General features: G+C 55.3%; 3 protein-coding genes across 3 annotated transcripts; 2 read left to right on the forward strand and 1 right to left on the reverse strand.

Annotated features, from left to right (window-relative positions):
• Positions 1-761: 761 nt before the first annotated feature.
• Positions 762-4,010, forward strand: PRP24 (Splicing factor; the record flags this gene model as incomplete). The annotated part of the gene is made up of 1 exon (XM_028642411.1): positions 762-4,010. One exon carries the CDS (start codon positions 762-764, stop codon positions 4,008-4,010), a length of 3,249 nt encoding a protein of 1,082 aa, XP_028493772.1.
• Positions 4,011-4,488: 478 nt separating this feature from the next.
• D7B24_008323 (uncharacterized protein) lies at positions 4,489-9,145 on the reverse strand (the record flags this gene model as incomplete). The annotated part of the gene is made up of 5 exons (XM_028642412.1): positions 4,489-4,728; positions 4,809-4,884; positions 4,941-6,925; positions 7,259-8,337; positions 8,395-9,145. The coding sequence occupies 5 exons, from the start codon at positions 9,143-9,145 to the stop codon at positions 4,489-4,491; spliced, it is 4,131 nt and encodes a 1,376-aa protein (XP_028493773.1).
• A 1,344-nt stretch (positions 9,146-10,489) lies between these two features.
• On the forward strand, positions 10,490-20,160 carry GCN1 (translational activator of GCN4; the record flags this gene model as incomplete). Its single annotated transcript, XM_028642413.1, has 9 exons — positions 10,490-10,643; positions 10,718-16,980; positions 17,035-18,060; positions 18,116-18,532; positions 18,861-18,879; positions 19,079-19,136; positions 19,449-19,718; positions 19,787-19,937; positions 20,002-20,160. 9 exons carry the CDS (start codon positions 10,490-10,492, stop codon positions 20,158-20,160), a joined length of 8,517 nt encoding a protein of 2,838 aa, XP_028493774.1.
• Between the last annotated feature and the right edge of the window lie 915 nt (positions 20,161-21,075).

Genomic DNA, 21,075 nt, shown 5'->3' on the forward strand with positions numbered 1-21,075 from the left:
GCAAGGCACCTCCAGGAAGGTAGTAGAGCAGGCGGCGCCGGCACAGAGGGCCGACCCACTAAAGAACCCACCAGAGGGAGGTCCCTCTGACAGTGCCTGCCCACTGTTACCTCTAGGCAGGTAAGGTAGGTACCAGGTAGGCAGGTACGTGGGTGGCCTCCGGTACCTGGGATTTCAGGTCATGACAGGCAATCAGAAACCAAGACAGTTGTACCTACCTCACCTCAGAAACACGGGTTGGAAAATCTGCCTGCCTCTAGACCATCCCCTTATCCACAGGCATCGGGTGCTCAACCCTTCACCACTCACGACCCAGCCTTGTCAGCCTGCCACTTCCTGCCAATCAGTCGGCTTGCGCTGTCAATCGTCCTTCTTTCCCCTGGCCATTTCTCTCTCTCTGGTTGCTGTCCGACAACCCGACTTGCCCGCGACCCTCATCAGGCACCAGGTTTGCTATTTTATGTTTCGCGACTCGTCCCAACAGTCTCCGAGCGCCCAACACACGAATCTCTTGACAAGTCGCGAATCGGGACCCTCCAACCATCTCTTTCCGCTGGACATTTCGCCCTCCGAATCCTGGCGTGTTCTCGTACCCTCATCTCGACAACCGGACCTGCGACTTGAGCATCCCAGCTCTAGCTTGCTTCGACTACTTGAGACGCTGTGCCTCAATCAAATCGCAACCTCTTCTCGCGACAGCGTGCTCGACGCCTGCGTTCCATCCATGCTCCGCCCCTTGTCGGCGCGACACAACCGTCAGCATGGCGCCGCCCCTCCCCGTCGGCGAAGACCGCTGGGTGGACTACGTCGCCGAGCATAGCCGTCAGGCGAATGACCTTGAAAAACACGTTCACGTCGTCGAGCTCTTCAAGCTCGCCGTCGATGCCGAACCCAGCAGTCTCAAAATCTGGCGCGCCTATTGCGATCACTTTTGGTCGCTCTATGTCGACTGCCAGTCCGGCGAAACCGGCTGGTCGGAGGAGGAGCAGCACATGAGTCGCGACATCTTTTCTCTGAATGCCGCCCTCAGCCTCTGGCAACAAGGCTATGAAGCTATTCAGTACCGCATCAGCGACAGCCACGAGCTGTGGGATCGCTGGATCTCTCTCGAGCGCGGCCTACTCGACCGCACGAGGACAGCTGAGGGTGTTAGACGTATCACCCACCTCTACTCCGACCGTCTGCAAATACCCCACGTCACACGCGACCAGACTGCGCAGGACTTTTCCACCTTCCTCTCCACATATAACAAATCCGCCTGGGAGGACACGATGCAGGCTGTCACGGCCAAGTCTCAAGAAGCCAAGCAACTCGTCGAAGATCGCGAAATCTTCGAGTCCAAGCTACGCAAGGCCGCCCGCGACGGTGCCGATGAGGAATACAAGACCCTGCTGAAGGAGTATCTAGACTGGGAGATTTCGCAGAGCAAGAGGAGCAGCAAGACCATGGAGACGACGGGCGACCTGTGTCGCGGTCTTTACTCACGCGCTTTGACTGGCGTCTTTGCGTTCGACGAATACGTATGGATGGAGGACATTCGGTTCCTCTCAACCTCGGGGACTTTTGCGCAATCCCCATACGCCATGCTAGACGTCATTCGCCGCGCTGTCGATCATTGTCCGTGGTCGGGGGCGCTGTGGTCTCGTTACATCCTGAGCGCCGAGGAGGCCAGGCTTCCTTTCCATGACATTGAACAGATCAAGCACAAGGCTACGAGCCACCCCGACCTCTACAAGAATGGGATGACCGCTCTCCTCGACATGTACGCTGGCTGGTGTGGCTTCCTGAAGCGCACTGCCATGGATCTAAACGCTTCCGACGAGGCCGTCGACATTGCCGACATGGGCCTGCAGGCTGCCATCGAGTTTGTCGACCAAGCCAAGAATCGCTACGGAGATGAGTACCGCGGCGATCCCGCCTTCCGCCTCGAACGCATTTACATCCAGTATCTCACAGAAAAGAAACGTTCGCCAGATGACGCGAGGACGCAGTGGCACAAGCTTGCGGAAAAGTCGCTCTACGCAGATAGCTACGACTTTTGGCTCAACTACTATCTATGGGAGATGATGGTGTTCGCCTCTAATGGAAAGGACCGCAGCCCAACGCCTTCTACCGCTGCCGTGGGCCTACGGGTCCCTTCTGTAGCCACAGCTGTACTGGGTCGTGCGGTCAAGCGTAAGACGCTGGACTGGCCCGAAAGGGTTATGGATGTTTACCTCCAGCACTGCAACGACTATGAACTTCCCAGCACCGTGAGGAACGCGACCGACAGCGTGACTGAGCTTCGAAAAGAAACCGCCCGACGTCGTGAGCTCGAGGCTGCTCAGGCGGCAGAGCTCTATGCCGCCCAGCTCCAGCAACAACAGGCAGCGCATGCGGCAGAGGAAGCGGATCAGCAGTCACCCTCGGGCTCCAAGCGGAAGCGCGGAGACGAGCAGGCAGACGAGGAAGAGCTTCTAGGTGAGGGATCCAACAAGCGTCAACGAAATCATGGAAACGAGGCCGACTCTGCTTCAACGCAGCAGAGTCTCAAAAGGGACCGCGAAAACACATCTGTCCTTGTCACCAACATCCCAGCCAGTGTCACGCAGACCAAGATCCGGCAATACTTCAAAGACTACGGACACATCAACAGCTTGCAGACAGTCGCCGACAAGGATGGCGAGTCACAAGTTGTCGTGATTGAATTCAGGTCACCCGAAGAGGCTCAGTCGGCGCTGCTGCGCGATGGAAAGTACTTTGGCGAGGCTCAGATTGGAGTCGAGCCCGGCACCGACCTGACCGTCTTTGTCACCAATTATCCTCCGACGGCAGGCCCCGATTACCTACGCAACCTGTTTAAAGACTGTGGCGACATAATCAGCGTCCGCATGCCCAGCCTGAAGGGCAATGTGCGTCGGCGCTTCAGTTATGTTACCTTCAGGACGCGGGAGGCCTCGACAAAAGCCACGCAGAAACACGGCAAGCTCTTGGACGGCGAGTATAAACTTACAGCCATGTTCTCTGATCCGTCTCGTGCCAAAAAGCGCGACGGAGCAGTGGACGAGGGTCGCGAGCTTCACGTTACCAATCTGGATACAGTCGTCACCGAAGACGAACTCAAAGAGGTCTTCTCCAAGATCGGCCCCGTTCAACGGGTGAGCATACCGCGCAACAAGGGAGGCAAAGGTTACGGCACTGCCTATATCGAGCTCGCATCCAAGGAGCAGGCCAACAAGGCCGTCGCGGAATTAAACAGCACCAAGTTCCGCACTTCGATCATGACCGTCGCGCTGTCAACACCCGTCATTTACAAGCGCGCCGCCGCCGTGTCTGGTGAGCGCAACTCGGCCTCACCGGCGCCGAGTCGTGATCATGGGGGTGACGAGACGATGGAAGACGCCAACGGCGACTCATCAAAGTCGCAAGCGCGGGAGGAAGTCGCCGCGCGGAGCATTGCCCTGCTCGACATCCCTGATACGGTAAACGATGCACGCGTCAAGGAAATTGTCGGCAAGATCGCCGGCTTTACAGGTCTTGTTCTGCAGCCGAGCCACGGCGGCGCGAGCGTTGAGTTTGAAGACGCAGCGAGCGCGGGACGCGCCGCGCTGCAGCTGGACGGTTACCTTCTCGACGGCCGAAAACTCCGGACCGGCTCCGTCGACGAGCTTCGGCACGCCAAGGGCGAGATGCGGACGGACAAGATTGTCTACGGTGGCGGCGGCGCCAAAAAGGACTTCGCCAAGGCGTCCGCGGGTAGCAGTAAGCCCTCGTTCGCGCCGTCGACCGTCAGACGGCCCGTCCTCGGCAAGGGCGGCGCAAAGCGCGGTCTCGGTTTCGTGGCGAGCAAGGGAGCCGCGCCGATAAAGGCGAACGGCGCCGCTGTGTCTGCACCGCCGACGGGAAAAGGAGACGCGCCGCCAAAGCCGATGAAGAGCAACGCTGAGTTTAAAGCCATGTTCCTGGGCGGAGGCAGCACCTCCTCGACGACCAATGGAAAGGAAGATGAGGACGCCAAGAAGAAAGAGTGAAAGGGCCACGAAAGAATAGTGAGCATCTAATACGGCGTTTATCCTCTTTTCATGTTCGACAATATTTCATGTCAAGAGGTCTTGTCAACCTCCGAGGAGGAGATGGAAGGAACAGGCAGAAAGGGGGGAGGGGAAGCTGCCTTCATGTATCAATAACTCGAATCCATCACTGAGAGGGGAGGGGGAAACACGCTGACGGCCCTCTTCCCTTCCAGAGGCCCGGACTTTTCCGGTCTCTTTTCAAAGAACTCGAGAACGAGTTTCAATTCTTATGCTTTTACCTCAATTTGCCGTGTCGTGTGTGATCTGCCATCTTGACCTCGATCTTTCGGCTAGTATGCGACACAACTGACACGCCGATCACTCAGACCCAGCATGGGTATATACAAGAAACTTCACAGGACCGCAGCATCGGTACATTCATTGCCAAATTACAGGGGATCTGCTCTTTTACTTTCAATGAGCCCGGAAGAAGGTTCTAGGCCTTGGTGACCGCCGTCGATCCATTTTCTTTGTGGGCGTCCTGCGAGAAGATTTTCTGCCACACCTCGAGCCAGCGCTCCTGTTGAGCCGTGGGCAATTTGCCCGGCTGTTTGAATGCACGAGTGAGCACCTCCCTGAGCCGGGTGCGCAGAACCTTGAGTACTAGCATTGTCTTCCAGTCCGGCAGCGCGAATCTTGCGCGATTCCCGTCCAAGACCAGGACGCCCGCGAACATCTGGGTCAGTGTCAGCAGATTCTTCCACAGTACATAAAGCCAGCCAGCCGCTTGAATGGCGTGGAGAAGGAGCAACTTACGTCCGCCTTGACATCTCCACAAAGCAGGGCGATAGCAAAGGCGTCGGCTGCCGATGTCTCGTGCGCGTGGTAGACACTGGAGGAAAGAGAATCAGCTACTGCAAAATGGTCTGGAAGGACTACAGTACTCACGCCTTGGACTGCATAATGTGGTAGTAGGACAGCCACCTGATCTCGTTGTGACCCTTATTGACCGATGAGGGATGCAAGCTGATGGACTGGTTGTTCCCCACGTTCCGCAAACCGCGACTACCAGGCGTGTCGCGCACGAGGAGTTTGGGGTAGAAGCTCCAAGCAATGACAGCTGTAGTGATTGCATCGTTCTCACTGTTGAGGTTGACGCGTTGTGGAATCTCAAAAAACTGCTGATGACGCCGGCGTGAGTTGTTTGAGTATCGCAGACGGTTCAGTGCGCGTCGCTCGTCATCGGTTAAGGACAGGAATCCCGAGTCCACAAGAGAGACCATGAGCTGGCCCTTAAGGTCCTCAATATTGGCAAGTGTCTGTTGGCTGAGGAAGTTCTTGCGGCAGAATTGAAACTCCTTTCCGCCAGAAGCACTTGTTGTTTGACAAACTCGCCTCCAAGCCAGGTACGCATTGTAAATAGTCAAGAGATCGGAGTCACCACGTCGGAAGCCCATGCGTACCATGTCAGCTTGCGCTCGTTGTCCGAACGGAGCGGAGAAGGGGGATTTGGATGACAATATAGCGGCAACCGTGATGGCCATATCCAGACACTTGAACACGGTGCCTAACAAAATGAGTTTCCCAAGAAACACGTCTAGAGGAAGCCTGGCGAGTTGATGACCCAGGGGCGTCAGCTCTTCAGCATTGGTCAACGCTCGAACATCGATCAAGGCGTCGACAGCACGTCGAATATTCTTTGCGGAAGGCGCATCCAGAGCCTCACTCAGGGTCTCTTCGATACCTCCAATCTTGCAAATTTTGACACGAATCGCCAAGTCCTGCAGGGACAAGCGGAGCATCTCAGGGGTCTGTTGGTCGCTGATGAGCGCGTCGTGTCGATGCTTGGTAAACATATGGAAACACAGGCCTTCTTGGACACGACCGGCACGACCCCTTCGCTGTTTGGCATTCGCGCGCGAGATGAACGTATCGATGAGACGGGAGAGCTGCCGCCTCTCGTCGAATCTCATCTCGCGATGTTTCCCAGTGTCGATGACGCAAGTCACATCCGGGATAGTGATTCCTGTCTCCGCGATGTTTGTAGCCAAGACGACCTTCCTGATGCCCGGCGGGGGGACAAGGAAGGCAGCCTCTTGGTCTTCTGTTGCGATACTGGAGTGGAGAGGATATATGAGCCAGTCTTTTGCAAACGAAGGATCCCCAAGGAGCATGTCGTTGATTGTCCTGATCTCGGCAATACCTGGCAAGAAGACCAAGATTGCCTTACTGAATTGTGAGTACGACGGATCGGCCGCGATCTTGGCAATGAGCTGGACGATAAGGTCGAAGTCGATCCGATATTCGTCCATCTGAGCCAGCGTGTTTCTTGTCTTGGCAGAATACTTTGCCAATTCGCTCCCCACAGTCGTCTTTGGACCTTCCGTTTCCGTTTCCACGTCATCATCGAGATCAACCATCTTCTCCTGGCTCGCCTGACCAGTGCTAAAACCTGTGAGTTCAATGGCATCTTCCAGGTAGCGAACCTGCACAGGGAATGTCCGACCGGGAACTGTCAAAACAGGGGCGTTCCCGAGGTAGTTGGAAACGCGTTCGGCATCCACCGTAGCAGACATGAGAACTACCTTCAAGTCCTTTCGTCGGAGCATGAGCTTTTTCAACACGATAAGAAGAAAGTCGCTGTCAATGGATCTTTCGTGCACCTCGTCAAGTACCAAATGCGTCACTTCTCGAAGATCGTTCGAGCCCTCAAGCATGCGCATAACGATGCCCGTCGTGGCGAACACCAGCCTCGTCTCCTTGGATGTGTTGGCTTCAAGGCGAATAGAATAGCCTACGAGCGATCTTGGCGTGCCAATATCACCCCGGCCCTCTCCGAGCTCCTCGCTCACACGACGTGCGAGCGATATCGCAGATATGCGGCGCGGTTCGGTACAATATATCTTGCATGGCTTGCCTTGCGCCAGCTGGTGCTCCAACAGGAATGAGGGAACTTGTGTGCTCTTGCCGCAACCCGTTTCACCACAGATGATGACAACTTGCTCACGGTCAACTGTATCCACGACTTGCTGACGAAATTGCCACATAGGGAGCTGCATTCGAGATTGCAGCATAGTTTGATAGCGAGGTGTACTGGACTTTTTAGCCCATATTTGTTGGAAATATTCAGGCCCTCCGAAATTCCTTTTCGCTGGATCCGAGGCCCCCTCGGTCAATTCCCCGGCGTTTCGCGCCGCTCCGCGTCCACGAAAGGCAGAGGGAAGTATCACACCGTCCTCGAGTTCTTGATCTTGTCTCTGTCGTACCATGGCACGAAGCATTCTGATTTCTTCTCGGTCCTTGGCGTCTAAGGAGCTCTTACGTGCTTCGGCAAGCTCGGCCCAGAGCTCTTTCCAGACAGGAGGCAGACGTAGTCCAACCTTTTCTTCCTTTTGCGAGGGGCCAAAAATATGGTATAGGGCCCACGTGGCGATGAAAGCTTCAGACTGCTTCTTGTCGGGAGCTGCCACAGACCTCATGCTATAGGTGATGGCTTTGGCGTAAGCAGAAACATGCACCGTGTCGTCTGAGGATGCAGGCGGTATGGCCTGGGTCTTGCTCCAACTGATGTTCAGCATGTGGCGGTTGGCAAATGGTACTTCCGAGATGAGACCGTAGTGGAGTTTGACGGATGAGTCCCGGGCGCGGCAGGCTTCCTCCAACGCCCTCATCGGGCTCACGCCTGTCCATGTTCCGAATGACCGAATAGTGACCTTGACTCCGTCGGGGCCATTGACAACTGTATTCGTTTTGCCAGTGTCCGCGTCCACTTCGTTGGTTGGTAGGCTGTCGAACAGACCTGCCAGTGCATCGTCATCGTCGTCGCCTGCACCTTCCGCTAGGATCTCTGCGGCCATGCGTTCAGCTTCATCATTGACATCTCCGGTGAGAGGCTCTTCAGTTGGCTCGGGACTTGTCTCTGTAGCCTCCGAGGTTGCGTCCTGGGCTTTCTGTCTTCTCATTGCAGCGAGCTCTTTTTCCAGCGCCATCTTTCTAGCCTTCCACTGCTGCTCAGCGGGATATTTGTCGAAAAGTACATCCTTTTCGATCCTTTCCAGCTTCGCCTGCAGCCTCGGGATGACTCCTTCGTCTGTGGGCACGAAGGGCTTCTGTCGCTTGCTCTCTTGGTGTGCCCGCTCTGCTGAAAAGAGCTTTGACTTGGTTTCGATGTATACAGGGATTAAATCATCCGGTTCTATATCGCTGTCACATGTGATGGCAGCCTTTTTGCTAGGTATTTGAGCCTGCGCTTGCGCTCCGTGTTTTCCTTTAGTTTGACGGAAAGGAGCTTCGGAGTAGCCCGGAGTTGTAGTGCCTGACGTGAGCGGGCTGTCGGCCGGTGTTTCTATTCTGGTCAGCAGTCAATCCTACATACACCGGGTTCAGGTAGGACAGAGCCCACCTGTAGGCTTCAGGCTAGGTTTGCCGCGACCCTCGTAATCAGGCAACTCATCGGCGGTCAACTCTCGGGCAAGCCACTCCATGGCTTCTTCGAGACCCCATATGCTGTCCTTCGCTGTGGCAGGGATGTTGGGCGATATATCAAGAATGTGCTGTGTGACAGCCTGAACGCGTTCCTGGGGAAAGCCCACGGAAGAAAGTGTTTGCTGCAGTGCCCAAAGGCGAATGACCATGTCTTCCTCTGGGGGCATCTTGCCGCTGGTGCTGTGTTCTGCCGAGACGTTCGAGGAGGCGAAACGGCCCTCGGCCTGAACGAGATCAAGTATGTGGTCCATGAGCTCTTGGGGAAGCCACTTGCGGACATTGATCGTCTCTGCCTGTCCTCTGAGCAGACGACGATCTGTCTCCAGGCGAGTTTTCTGTCGGTTGACATCGCGCCTCGTCTTTGCAGCATTTTTCTCTACCATCAACTGCAACTCGGACTCCTCAAGTCGCCTCTCAAACTCTTCTGGGCTCAGGTCCTTGCTTTCGGCAGCAGAGTCGCTGGTGGCCGCAGCACCTGCGGCGTTTGTAGCTGGTGTCTGGGCACCCGAGGCTGTAGCTGCACCGCCCTTGGCGTTGTGCTTTGGTTGGGAGGCAACATCAGGCGCGATCTCAGCACCTTCGAGGACTTCTGGCCTGGGTTTCGAGGCGACGGATGTCGTCGCAAAGCCGCGTGCGGGGTTGTTGGCGGGCTTCTTCTTCTTGGCCATGGTGTTGATGTCCTTATGTGTGGTCCGAGTTTGATCAAGAGTTGGGATGTGACAAGCAACGATGCTCGCTGTTGCTGCTGCAGGTGGTACTGTCGCCGCTAACGCCCCAAGTGAAGAGTGTAGTTACGGTCTGAGACCAAGAAAGAAAAAAGCTGGGATGAACAGAAAAATAAGCAAGGAGGGGGTGTTTTGCAATGAAAACTTGATTCTTAGGACAGTGTCTCCATCAGGGACAAGTTGGCCATCATGTGAGTTCCAAATTCCTCAGAACAGCCGTCAAAGAAGGATGAGAAACTTCCGAGGGGGCTGACAGCAGACCCTGCGGCAGGAATTCTTCTGTGATGGATGAGTGCGAGGTAGACCCTACAGAGCGCTGAGATTCTGGACGGGGTAGCTCGCGAGTTGTGCGTGATTGGTACAAGAAGATCGTGCTGCTTGACGATGAGACTGTGAGGTGAGATGTTGCCCGATTGCCCTTACCCGTTTGTGCCTCCCTCCCTGCCTGCCCGCAACAGCCCGCTAAGAGGGTTGGTACGTGGGGCACCAGTATGTAAATGTGGGCATCCATGACGCTACCTGGGTACGCACGCTACACTGATAAAGACGTCCACTCCCACGAGATGGAAATGCTATGCGTTGTCAAACCCGAGTTCCCATAATCGTGACTAGTGATATGAGCATCAATTCAACGCAAAGGACCAGTCATGGAGCACATGGTCTCGAGGCCAGTTGTGTGCGGCTTGTCTGAGTCGCTTATGAGAACCGAATTAATCTGGTGTGCAAGAGCAAGAACCCCAAGTTTGAGTGTTGAACCCTGCATGTACCTACCTCACTGCGTATGGGACGATAGGTACCTGGCGGGTGTAGAAGGGGGCTTGGATTTTGGTCCCAAGGCAGTTGCGAGCCTTCCTAGGTGGCAGGCTCGAACCGCCTTGTCAATGGCCTCCTGAGCTGACCTGCCCTTCCCCGTACAGTATAATGCGGGCACTCCCAACGAAGTCCCAGATCCTGACCGCCTGCTCCTTTGAGCTGGCCGAAGCTGTACCCCACCATTTGCGCCCTGGCAAGCCAATCCTAAACTGCCTAGGCTAGGCAGTTTGTAGCAACAAGGTAGGCTTGGGTGAGGTGTACCGTACTCGCTCCATTTGTGTGCAGTGGTTTTGATAATCGCTGGAATTTCGAACACTCGACTCCTGCCATTATCCCACCAGCATACACGCCCCTACCGAACTCACCTCAAACCCCACCAACCGCCTTCGTCTCTGTCCCTGGCGCAATAGGACAACTGAAGCGCCGGCCACAGATGACCGACGTCTCTTGTGTCCCATCTCACACGCCGTCGCAATGAACGAAGTCGCAGCCGAACCTGTCGCCAACGGCGCTGATTCTGGCTCTGCCAATGTCGACTTCGTGGCTCTCAAAGGAGCTCTGACCTCCTCTTCCACCAGAGTCAGAGTCGATCAGCTGCGCGCACTACAAGAACGCATAACCCAAAAGAGTACGTCCTGCCACAATGCCCACCGATCGACCTCGTTGCGATTCCGTAGCCTCAACCTGACCTGTACCTCGCAGAGTTCGACCTGTCCCTCGTTCCCAAGCTTCTTCAGCTCCTGTTCTGGACACATGCCTTTTACGTCGACCGCCAGTCCCGTCTTGGTGCGCAAAAATGCTTGTCTGCCCTGCTGGCTAGCGGCCTGGAACCCGAATTGCTAGCCAAACTTGCCTCCATTCTGCGGGCCGAATCTGTAAAGCCTGGCATTGCCATCACCAGCGCTTTCGTGCTTGTCGAATGGTGCAGCATCTTCATGCAAGAACTGTCAGGCACGCCATCTTGGCACCAGGTTGCTCCTCAAATACTGCTTGCCAATGCCGACTCGCTCGAAAAATGCCAGCAACCCGCAGGAAGAGGCACTGTTGCCCGCGCCGCCATTGTCGTGACCCGGAGAGGTTTGCGAAAGCTGTTCGCCCCTACCGCCGACTTGGAGAAGACCGTGAAGGAGGCTGTCGAACTTCTCACGGCCAAGGCTGCGCAGCCTACCGCCAAGAACGCTATCCTTCTCGGTGTTATCGCTGGGGTCGCCTCTCGCAAGCCTGACGCTGGCGCAGTCTTGGAGACTCTGAAGGCGTCCTACTTCGCCTTCTACACCAGAGAGGTTGTGGGCTCTCGTGTCGCCGTGCCTGATCATGTCGCTGCTGGTTTGCGTGACTTCTTCTCCGATTTTGTCACATTGGACGAGCTCACCAAAGACGTCATCCCAACTATCGAGAAGGGTCTGCTGAGAGCCCCTGAGATTGTTTTGGAGGTCCTCGCTCCTCTCGTCCGCTCTCTCCCGCCTTCCCATGATCTTTCACAAATCCTAAGCGAGCGTTTGCTCAAACCCATCTTGGCCAATGTCAAATCTAGCAACCCTGCTATCAGGTCAAGCACTGTCGCCGCCTTCGACCTGATTGCATCCAGAAGCCACGATGGCAAGGCCCTGGAAAAGGCCTGCGATGAGGTCGTTGCTCCTTTGAAGGGAGGAAAGTTGGCGTCTGCAGACCACAGGATTCTTCACTGCGAGATGCTCTTGGCCCTCCCGCAATCTGATACGGTTGCTGAGAAGATTGCCACGGCCCTCGCAACGGTGACTGCGAAGGAAGGAAATGAGGCAGCCGTAGCAGCAGAAACTGCGGCCTTGGCCAGATCAACCTCACATCTTCTACAGTCGGATCTCGACGTGCCCAAGCCCGTCCTAGACGCCTTTATCAAGGGTGTGGCAGACAAGAAACCTGCGCTTCGGAGGATCTGGATCCTCCGCGCTGGAGAGGTTATTGGAGACGTAACCAAAGTCCAGTCAACATCGTCTTCCACCCTCAAATTCGCCGAAGGCATCTTACCAAAGCTCGTGGATGCACACAATGAAGTTGTTGCGAACCCACAATTGGCTGCCCAAAACAACGCCACCATTGGCGCTTACGTCGTCGTGGCTCTCCTGTGCTCTGCCTCTGGTAGCAAGCTTTTTGGAGCCGTCAAGCTGCCTACCCCGAGGGCATCAATCCTCAAGCAGGCTATGACTTTGGATCCGAAACCTTCCTTCCTACTCAACCCTCGCGTCTATGGAAAAATCGCTACAGAGGACGAGCTCACTTGGATGTCCCGCGCTCTTGCATCGGCCGCATCTGGCCTCACCGTTGCTACCCCCAGCGATGTCAAAACTGCTTGGTCGGAAGCCTATATCTACCTGATTTGTGCCTCGGCTGTCACGCCCAAGATTCGACAATTGGCCCTTGATAGCCTATCAAGCCTGTACGCCGCTCAACCAGCGTTGATTTCCACAGCAATCGTGGGTGCCATCTGGCACTGGCTCGAGGCGTTAGATGCGGGTGAAAAGGATACTGCGGCTGTGTTAGCTCGAACAGAGCGAAACAGCCTTCACCTCGTAGTCAGGGCCATTTGCCTGTCTCCAAAAGACTGGCAAGACCGAGAAATAGTACCTGAAGAGCAGCATCTAGAGCGCCAGCTTTGTGCTCTATTTGTGCTCGCACGGCCAGAGCTTCTGCCAAGGTCGAACTGGATCGATCTCTGTCTGCGCGTAGAGAAGGATCCTGGTGACCTGGCTCGTCGGTACGAAGCCGATCTACTCGACGAGATCCGCAACAAATCGGGTGCAGAACAAAGTTCTGCGTTGGTCAAAAAGGCTGCGTGCAATGCTGCCGCCGAGCTCGCCTTTGTTGCACCCGAGACTATGACGCCTCGCATTGTTGAACTTATCGAGCAGGACCTTGAGGTTGAGGAGTTGAAGAAAATTGGACCTCTGGAGGCTGCAATCTACAGAACACCAGAGGGCACGGCATTCGTGGACGTGCTGGCCAAAAAAGCACAAGACGCCGTCCCGGACAAAAACAACAAGGACTACGATATCCTCAAATGGGAGGCTGAGCTTCGCTCGTCGTTGGCACAGAAAAAGGGGCAGCAGAAGAAGCTGACCGCCGAGGAAACGGCACGCGTCAACGCCCAACTGAAGAAAGAATCTGCCATCCGGCACTCTATACGTCTGCTCGAAGCCAGGCTGTTCAGGGGCATCGGTATCATTCAGAGCCTTGCCTCAGGCCCTCCCACAGAGGCAGCCCTGTGGATGGGCCCTGTGATTATGGCCCTACTCGGCGTGATTGACGCTGGAGCCAGCATGTTGACCGGCGAAGCCGCATCTACTGCTTATCTCGCCTGCTCTGAGAAGATCTCGAGCAGATTGGGTCCTTTCAGGCCTTTTGTTGGCGTAGCTACACTTCGTGCACGGGGCGTAACATCCCTGCCCGAGAGCCAGATGCAAGAGCCAGTTGAAGAGCTCGTAACACGAGTGTTATATCGTCTTCGATTTTCTGGCGAGCAGCGCCCTTTCGATGCCATCTCTCTTACCTACACTCTCCCTCTCATCTTTTTCATTCTCGAGAGTGGTGGTCTTGGGTCGACGCCTGATGATCGCGATACCCAGCTTGTCCTTGCAATCGAATTCCTTAGCTTCCACACAAACGTATGCGAAGATCAGACAACACCACGAGGCCAAGTGCTGTCCGTCTTGGTCACTGCAATGCAGCAGTACACTCAACACTTCAAGATCATCAAGGATTGCTTCGCCGACGCTTGTCGCTGTATAGCTCCGAACATCACTTCAGAAGAGATCGGAGTACTGGCTCGTGGCTCCTTGGTTCCACAGGTCTCTGTGAGATCCACCGTTCTCCAGTCAATCAGCGCTGAGGTTGACATGAGTGAAGCGGTCTTTTCGACAGAGATCTGGCTTGCTTGCCATGATGACGTCGAAGAGAACTCTGAGCTTGGTAGAGAGATTTGGACGGAAGGCTTCGAGGTGTCAGAGAAGCTAGCTTTCGAGATGTTGCCCTACCTGTCCAGTAAGGACGGTCAATTGCGACGAGCTGCAGCTCGATCACTAGCCGAAGCTAGCAGTGTGCATCCGCAGGTCATCGAACCGCTGATTGAAAAGCTTGAAGAGACGTATGCCGAACTTGCTAAGCCTCGCCAGCAGGAGCTCGATCAGTACGGCATGCCAAAGAAGCTTGACCTTGCCGACCCTTGGGAGGGTCGTCACGGCATTGGTTCGGCCTTCAAGGAGCTGGGTCCTCATATGAAGAAGCAACAGCTAGATCCCTTCTTCGACTTCCTTATCCAGAAGGGGCCCCTGGGAGACCAGAACGCTGCAGTTCGAAGTGAGATGCTAGAAGCCGCCATTGGCGCTATCGATTATCACGGAAAGAGCATGATAGTCAGGCTGATGGTCGCTTTCGAGAATACCCTGGAGGGCCCGGACAAGAGCACCGAGGCCGCTGATCGCGTCAGTGAGGCCGTCATTATCATGTACGGCGCGCTGGCGAAGCATCTTAAGAAAGGAGATGCCAAACTCCCGATTGTGGTTGAGCGGCTGCTGGCCACTTTAAGCACGCCGTCGGAGACCGTTCAGTACGCCATCGCCGAATGTCTCCCTCCTCTGGTTCAGGCATGCCGGGACCAGACTCCCAAATACTTTCAACAGGTCCTGGGCGTGCTTCTTACGTCGAAGAAGTATTCTGAGCAGCGAGGTGCTGCATACGGACTTGCTGGTCTCGTGCAGGGTTGCGGCATCTCCACCCTGAAAGATCATCGCATCATGACCACGCTCAAGGGTGCAATTGAGAATAAAAAAGAAGCCAGTCAGCGCGAAGCTGGCCTCATGGCGTTGGAGCTTCTGTCATCGCTGCTTGGCCGGATTTTTGAGCCTTATGTTATTCAGATTGTGCCTGAATTGCTGACAGGCTTCGGCGATAGTAATGCAGATGTCCGCGATGCTTGTCTTGCTGCAGCCAAAGCTTGCTTTGCTAAGCTGAGCTCCTATGGCGTCAAGCAAATTCTTCCGACACTGCTCCGTGGTCTGGATGACCAGCAATGGCGCAGTAAGAAGGGTGCTTGCGACCTTCTCGGTGCCATGGCCTATCTGGATCCCCAGCAACTGGCTCTGAGCCTGCCCGATATCATCCCCCCCCTAACCGCAGTCCTGAACGACAGTCACAAGGAGGTCAGATCGGGGGCGAACAAGAGTCTGAAGCGATTCGGCGAAGTCATCAGCAACCCCGAGGTCAAGGGTTTGGTTGACATCCTCCTGAAGGCCCTCAGTGATCCCACCAAGTACACCGACGACGCTCTCGATGCTCTGATCAAGGTTCAGTTCGTTCACTACCTTGACGCCCCATCCTTGGCTTTGGTAACAAGGATCCTTCAACGAGGTCTCGGCGAGAGGTCAAACACAAAGCGCAAGGCTGCTCAGGTCATTGGCAGTCTGGCTCACTTGACCGAGCGGAAGGACCTCATCTCTCACCTCCCCATCTTAGTGGCTGGTCTCAAACTTGCTATCGTGGATCCAGTACCGACGACGCGTGCGACGGCATCAAGGGCACTGGGTTCTCTGATGGAAAAGCTAGGCGAAGAGGCACTGCCAGACCTCATTCCAGGCCTCATGCAAACCCTTAAGGCCGACACCGGAGCCGGAGACCGTCTGGGATCGGCGCAAGCTCTCAGCGAGGTCCTTGCCGGTCTTGGAACGACAAGGCTCGAGGAGACGCTTCCCACGATTCTCCAGAACGTGGAGTCGTCCAAGCCTGCCGTTCGCGAAGGCTTCATGTCTCTGTTTATCTTCTTGCCCGTATGTTTCGGAAACAGCTTCGCCAGCTATCTCGGGCGCATCATCCCGCCCATCTTGGCTGGTCTTGCCGATGATGTTGAGTCTATTCGTGAGACCGCGCTTCGCGCTGGCCGCTTGCTTGTCAAGAACTTTGCCATGAGGGCCGTGGACCTCTTGCTCCCTGAACTCGAGCGCGGATTGGCTGACGACAGCTACCGTATCCGTCTGAGCTCCGTGGAACTTGTCGGTGACCTTCTATTCAACCTCACCGGCATCACTGGTAACGCTGAACCTGGTGAGGAGGAGGAGGAGATGGCCAGAGAAGCCGGCGCCTCTCTGCGTGAAGTGCTCGGCGAGGAGAAGCGCAACAAGATTCTCTCTGCACTCTACGTCTGCCGCTGCGATACTGCCAACGCTGTTCGCTCTGCTGCCATTGGTGTCTGGAAGGCGCTTGTCTCGAGCCCCCGCACCCTCAAGGAACTCGTGCCGACTCTCACGCAACTCATCATCCGTCGCCTGGGAAGCTCCAACATGGAGCACAAGGTTATTGCAAGCAACGCCCTTGGCGAGCTCATTCGCAAGGCCGGTGATGGCGTGTTATCTACGCTCCTGCCCACTCTCGAAGAAGGACTTCAGACCTCGACGGACTCGGACTCTAAGCAGGGCATCTGTCTGGCTCTCAAGGAGCTCATCTCGTCTGCATCTGAGGAGGCTTTGGAGGACCATGAAAAGACCCTCATCTCGGTCGTCCGAACAGCACTCACTGACTCTGATCCCGAGGTCAGAGAAGCCGCTGCCGAGGCCTTCGACTCTCTACAGCAGATCCTGGGTAAGAAGGCTGTGGACCAAGTTCTTCCTTACCTCCTCAACCTTCTGCGCTCAGAAAACGAGGCCGACAATGCTCTGTCTGCTCTTTTGACTCTTCTCACAGAGACGACACGATCCAACATCATCCTCCCCAACTTGATCCCCACACTCATCACACCGCCCATTACTGCTTTCGATGCCAAGGCGCTCGCCTCGCTGTCCCGCGTTGCTGGTGCCGCCATGAACCGGCGCCTGCCCAATATCATCAACTCTCTTATGGATAACATTGTCAATTGCAAAGAGGATGACCTACGCGCTGATCTGGAGACATCCTTTGACACTGTCATTCTGTCGATTGACGAGTATGACGGATTAAATACGGTAATGAATGTGCTTCTGCAACTTACCAAACACGAAGACCATAGGCGACGCCAGGCGACGGCAAATCATCTCGCCAAATTCTTTGCTGCTGGCGAGGTCGATTATTCACGATACAACCAAGATATTATCAGGTCGTTGCTTGTTTCGTTTGATGATGGAGATATCGATGTTGTCAAGGCTTCCTGGACTGCACTCAACGAGTTCACGCGAAAGCTCAAGAAGGAGGAAATGGAGGCGCTCGTGTTCTCAACACGCCAGGCCTTGCAGCATGTTGGTGTCGCTGGCGCAAGCCTGAAGGGCTTCGAGCTACCAAAGGGCATCAACGCTGTTCTGCCTATATTCTTGCAGGGTCTGATGAATGGCACAGCAGAGCAACGCACGCAAGCTGCCCTGGCTATTTCCGACATTGTGGACCGTGCCAGTGAGACGGCGCTCAAGCCGTTCGTCACGCAGATTACTGGACCCCTCATTCGTGTGGTGTCCGAAAGGTCTACCGAAGTCAAGGCTGCTATTCTCCTAACTCTCAACAATCTGTTGGAGAAGATGCCGATTGCACTGAAGCCCTTCTTGCCTCAACTTCAGCGCACATTCGCCAAGTCGCTGGCTGACACGACAAGTGAACTCTTGCGCGCTCGCGCTGCCAAGGCTCTGGGGACTCTGATCAAGTATACTCCTCGCATCGATCCCCTCATCGCCGAGCTTGTAACGGGATCGAAGACATCTGACGCGGGTGTCAAGACTGCCATGCTGAGCGCTTTGTACGAGGTTATCAGCAAGGCCGGCGCTAACATGGGCGAATCGTCGCGTGCCGCGGTGCTGGGCCTAATTGATATGGAAGGCGATGAAAAGGACTCTGCAATGACCATCACGAGCGCCAAGCTTCTGGGAGCCCTGATTAAGAACGTTCCCGAGGATGCCGCACATGGTCTTCTGAGGAACCGTGTCATCACAAACCAAATCAGCAAGTCCTCCGTGCTGGCACTAAACGCAGTGCTTGTGGAGTCACCGGAAAGCTTGCTCAGCGGGCCGCTGGCCGACGACCTCCCTGAGGTTCTCTGCCACGGTATGACAAATAAGACTGTAAGTGAAAACAAGCATGTGGTGGCTTTTTGCACCCCACTAACTATATCGGCAGCCTTTCATCGCCGACAACTTCATCCTTGCCACAGGCAAGTACTTGCTTTCGGAATCGCCCAAGACATTTGAAGCCAACAAGAAGATATTTGAGACACTGGCAGGCATCATCCAGCCTGGCCAGCCAACAGACTCCCGCCGTCTGGCTCTGGTGGTTGCACGAACCTTGAGCCGCGTTGACATGGACATGGTACGCCCGCACACGCCTCTGCTCGCCACGCCTGTGTTTGCGAGCGTGAGGGACCCTGTGATCCCCGTTAAGCTTGCGGCAGAAGCCGCTTTCGTCAGTCTATTCAACGTGGCGGACGAGGAAAGCAAGGTATTTGACAAGTATGTGGATAATGCTGGTCTTGCGCCCAACGCAAAGAGGAGCATGCAGGACTACTTCAAGCGTGTGGCTCTCCGGCTGGGAGCTCAGGTGCGTGAGAGAAGAGAGGCAGAGGGCGGACAGGGTGGACTGGGATTGTCCAATGATGAGGTCGAAGACGAAAAGGAGATTTGGAGTGTGGGCAAGGTAGATGTGGGAGAGGACATTTTCGGCAAATAGGTGCCACCTGCGATTTGATTTCCAAAGAAATTAGAATACAAGGAACAGCTGTTTCTCGTGGACACGTCCGTGACGGGGGGGTTGATCGTATTCTGGTGAATGATCCTGGTGTCACTTGCTGGTCTGATCAATGAGCGTGTGCAGTAAAGACAAGAGTGGCCCAGGCCGACCATCCCAGGTACTTGATGTAACTGCATAGAGACTGCGTAATGCTTTCGGTATGCATTAAACAGTTATATAACCTCCGAATCGAATTGATGGGCTTTGTCACGTGACCATCATCATGAATCATCCGGCAGGAGCCCTCGCTTAGTGGGACGAATCGTCCGCCACGCCTGGGCTGGGCTCCACCCAACCCACAAGCACGTCTCGAAAATCTGAACTGAACTCGACACCCGCCTCCGTTCCCCTCTTCAGCTTTTCTCAACGACCAACTAACCCGGGCACGACCATCCGCCAGGACAGCATTCAAGATGTAAGTTGGCTACGAGAGATTCATTGAGAGATTGAGCAGCGGTACGGGTGCGATGCTGGGAGATTCGATCGAGATGTATTTTCGACACCCGCAAACGATCCGCCCCTGTGCAAGAAGGCACAGCGAGGGGCCAGTTTGACGACACGAGAGGAGCCAGCAACTTGCACGACAATTTTTACTCTCCCACAACCAAGATCAACGACGTCCAATTCTCCCAGCACACCACTCCGCCAGCCGCGACTCAACATGGAAATGACGAGGGGAACAAAAATTGATAATTACGACCTGATACTAATGTTCGGTGCCTCACAGGGTCAACCTCCGCACCCAGAAGCGCCTGGCCGCGTCGGTCATCGGCTGCGGTGAGCGCAAGATCTGGCTCGACCCCAACGAGGTCAGCGAGATCAGCAACGCCAACTCCCGCCAGTCCATCCGCAAGCTCGTTTCCGATGGCCTCATCATCCGCAAGCCCGTCACCATGCACTCCAGGTCTCGCGCCCGTGAGCTCAACCTTGCCCGTCGCATCGGTCGTCACCGTGGCTTCGGTAAGAGGAAGGGTACCGCCGACGCCCGTATGCCCAGGTTTGTGCTCTCCCTGAACAAATCATCAGACGCCACGAGAGGGACGTTGATTCTGACCCCCGAAATAGCCAGGTCCTCTGGATGCGCCGCCTCCGCGTCCTCCGCCGTCTCCTGGTCAAGTACCGCAACAACGGCAAGATTGACAAGCACCTGTACCACGAGCTCTACCACCTGAGCAAGGGTAACACCTTCAAGCACAAGCGCGCCCTTGTCGAGCACGTACGTATTCCATGGAGCAGCCGATCCGAGATGGGACAGCGGATGACTGACACGGCTCGTACAGATCCACCGTGCCAAGGCCGAGAAGGCCCGCGAGAACGCCCTCAAGGAGGAGATGGACGCCAAGCGCGCGAAGACCAAGGCCGCCCGCGAGCGCAAGGTGGAGAGGCAGACTGCCAAGCGCAACGCTCTTATGGGCGATGTCGAGGAGGAGACCAAATAAATGAAGACGACTGCATCTCGATCACGGTCCTGAGGAGGCTACATTCGGAGTCATCGGGTTGGGTCATTCTTTTTTTTGCGTCCTACTTGGCCGTCGCGGTGACGAGCAGGGCTTTGGCATGTAGCATTGAAAAAATGGAATGCGTCGACATGCAAATGAAAAGACATGACACTCTTACTTGGCTCGGTCTGCACTTCTTTTGCATGTCTGTAAAAATGCCAAGGCTCCACGAGCTCGATACCCTAGACATCAGTTATCAGGAACACTAAAAAAAACAGGGAGTGGGAAAGTGGAGGTTTCCAGTCAATGTTTGTGTGCCTCAGTGTTACAAAATCGTGTCATGGCGCAGGTGATAGGGCCCGACCTTTGGGTACGGTACGTTGACCGTGGGCCAGGTACGAGGTGTGAAATTGATTTGTGGCTTTAGGACTTTTTCTTGCGTTCACGATGCGAGCGATGTCGAGAAGTGTCACATCACTTTGGAAATCGCGTCGTTACAAGGGTATGCGAAAACAGCTTGTCAGTTGCTCACAAGGTCGCAGCAGCAGCAGCATCACATTTCTCCCATTGCCGATTCAGGAGCACCGAGTCGGGGCACCGAGTCAAAAATGGAGCGGCGCCAGATATGGGCCGCAGCGGGACGGGTGCACAAATGGGAGGGGGGGGCGAGGGCAATGGCGGCCAGGCTTGGGAGACAAAAGATTGGGTAAGAGTTGGGTAAATGAGCATTGGAGGTAGCCAAAAAGAGACAACGAAAGCACGAACAACATGGATTGGATCAGATTGCTTCAGAATTGTCCCTGCAAAGGTGGTGAGGTGTGCCGGGACATGTCAGCATGCTCCCGCCGTGAGGCGGAATGAGCAGTATGCGAGTTTTGAAAGCGGTCTCATCATCTCCAATTTAGTTGTAAAGAA

This window comes from Verticillium nonalfalfae (genome assembly GCF_003724135.2).
Source record: "Verticillium nonalfalfae strain VnAa140/NRRL 66861 chromosome Unknown scaffold_73, whole genome shotgun sequence".
Classification (NCBI taxonomy): domain Eukaryota; kingdom Fungi; phylum Ascomycota; class Sordariomycetes; order Glomerellales; family Plectosphaerellaceae; genus Verticillium; species Verticillium nonalfalfae.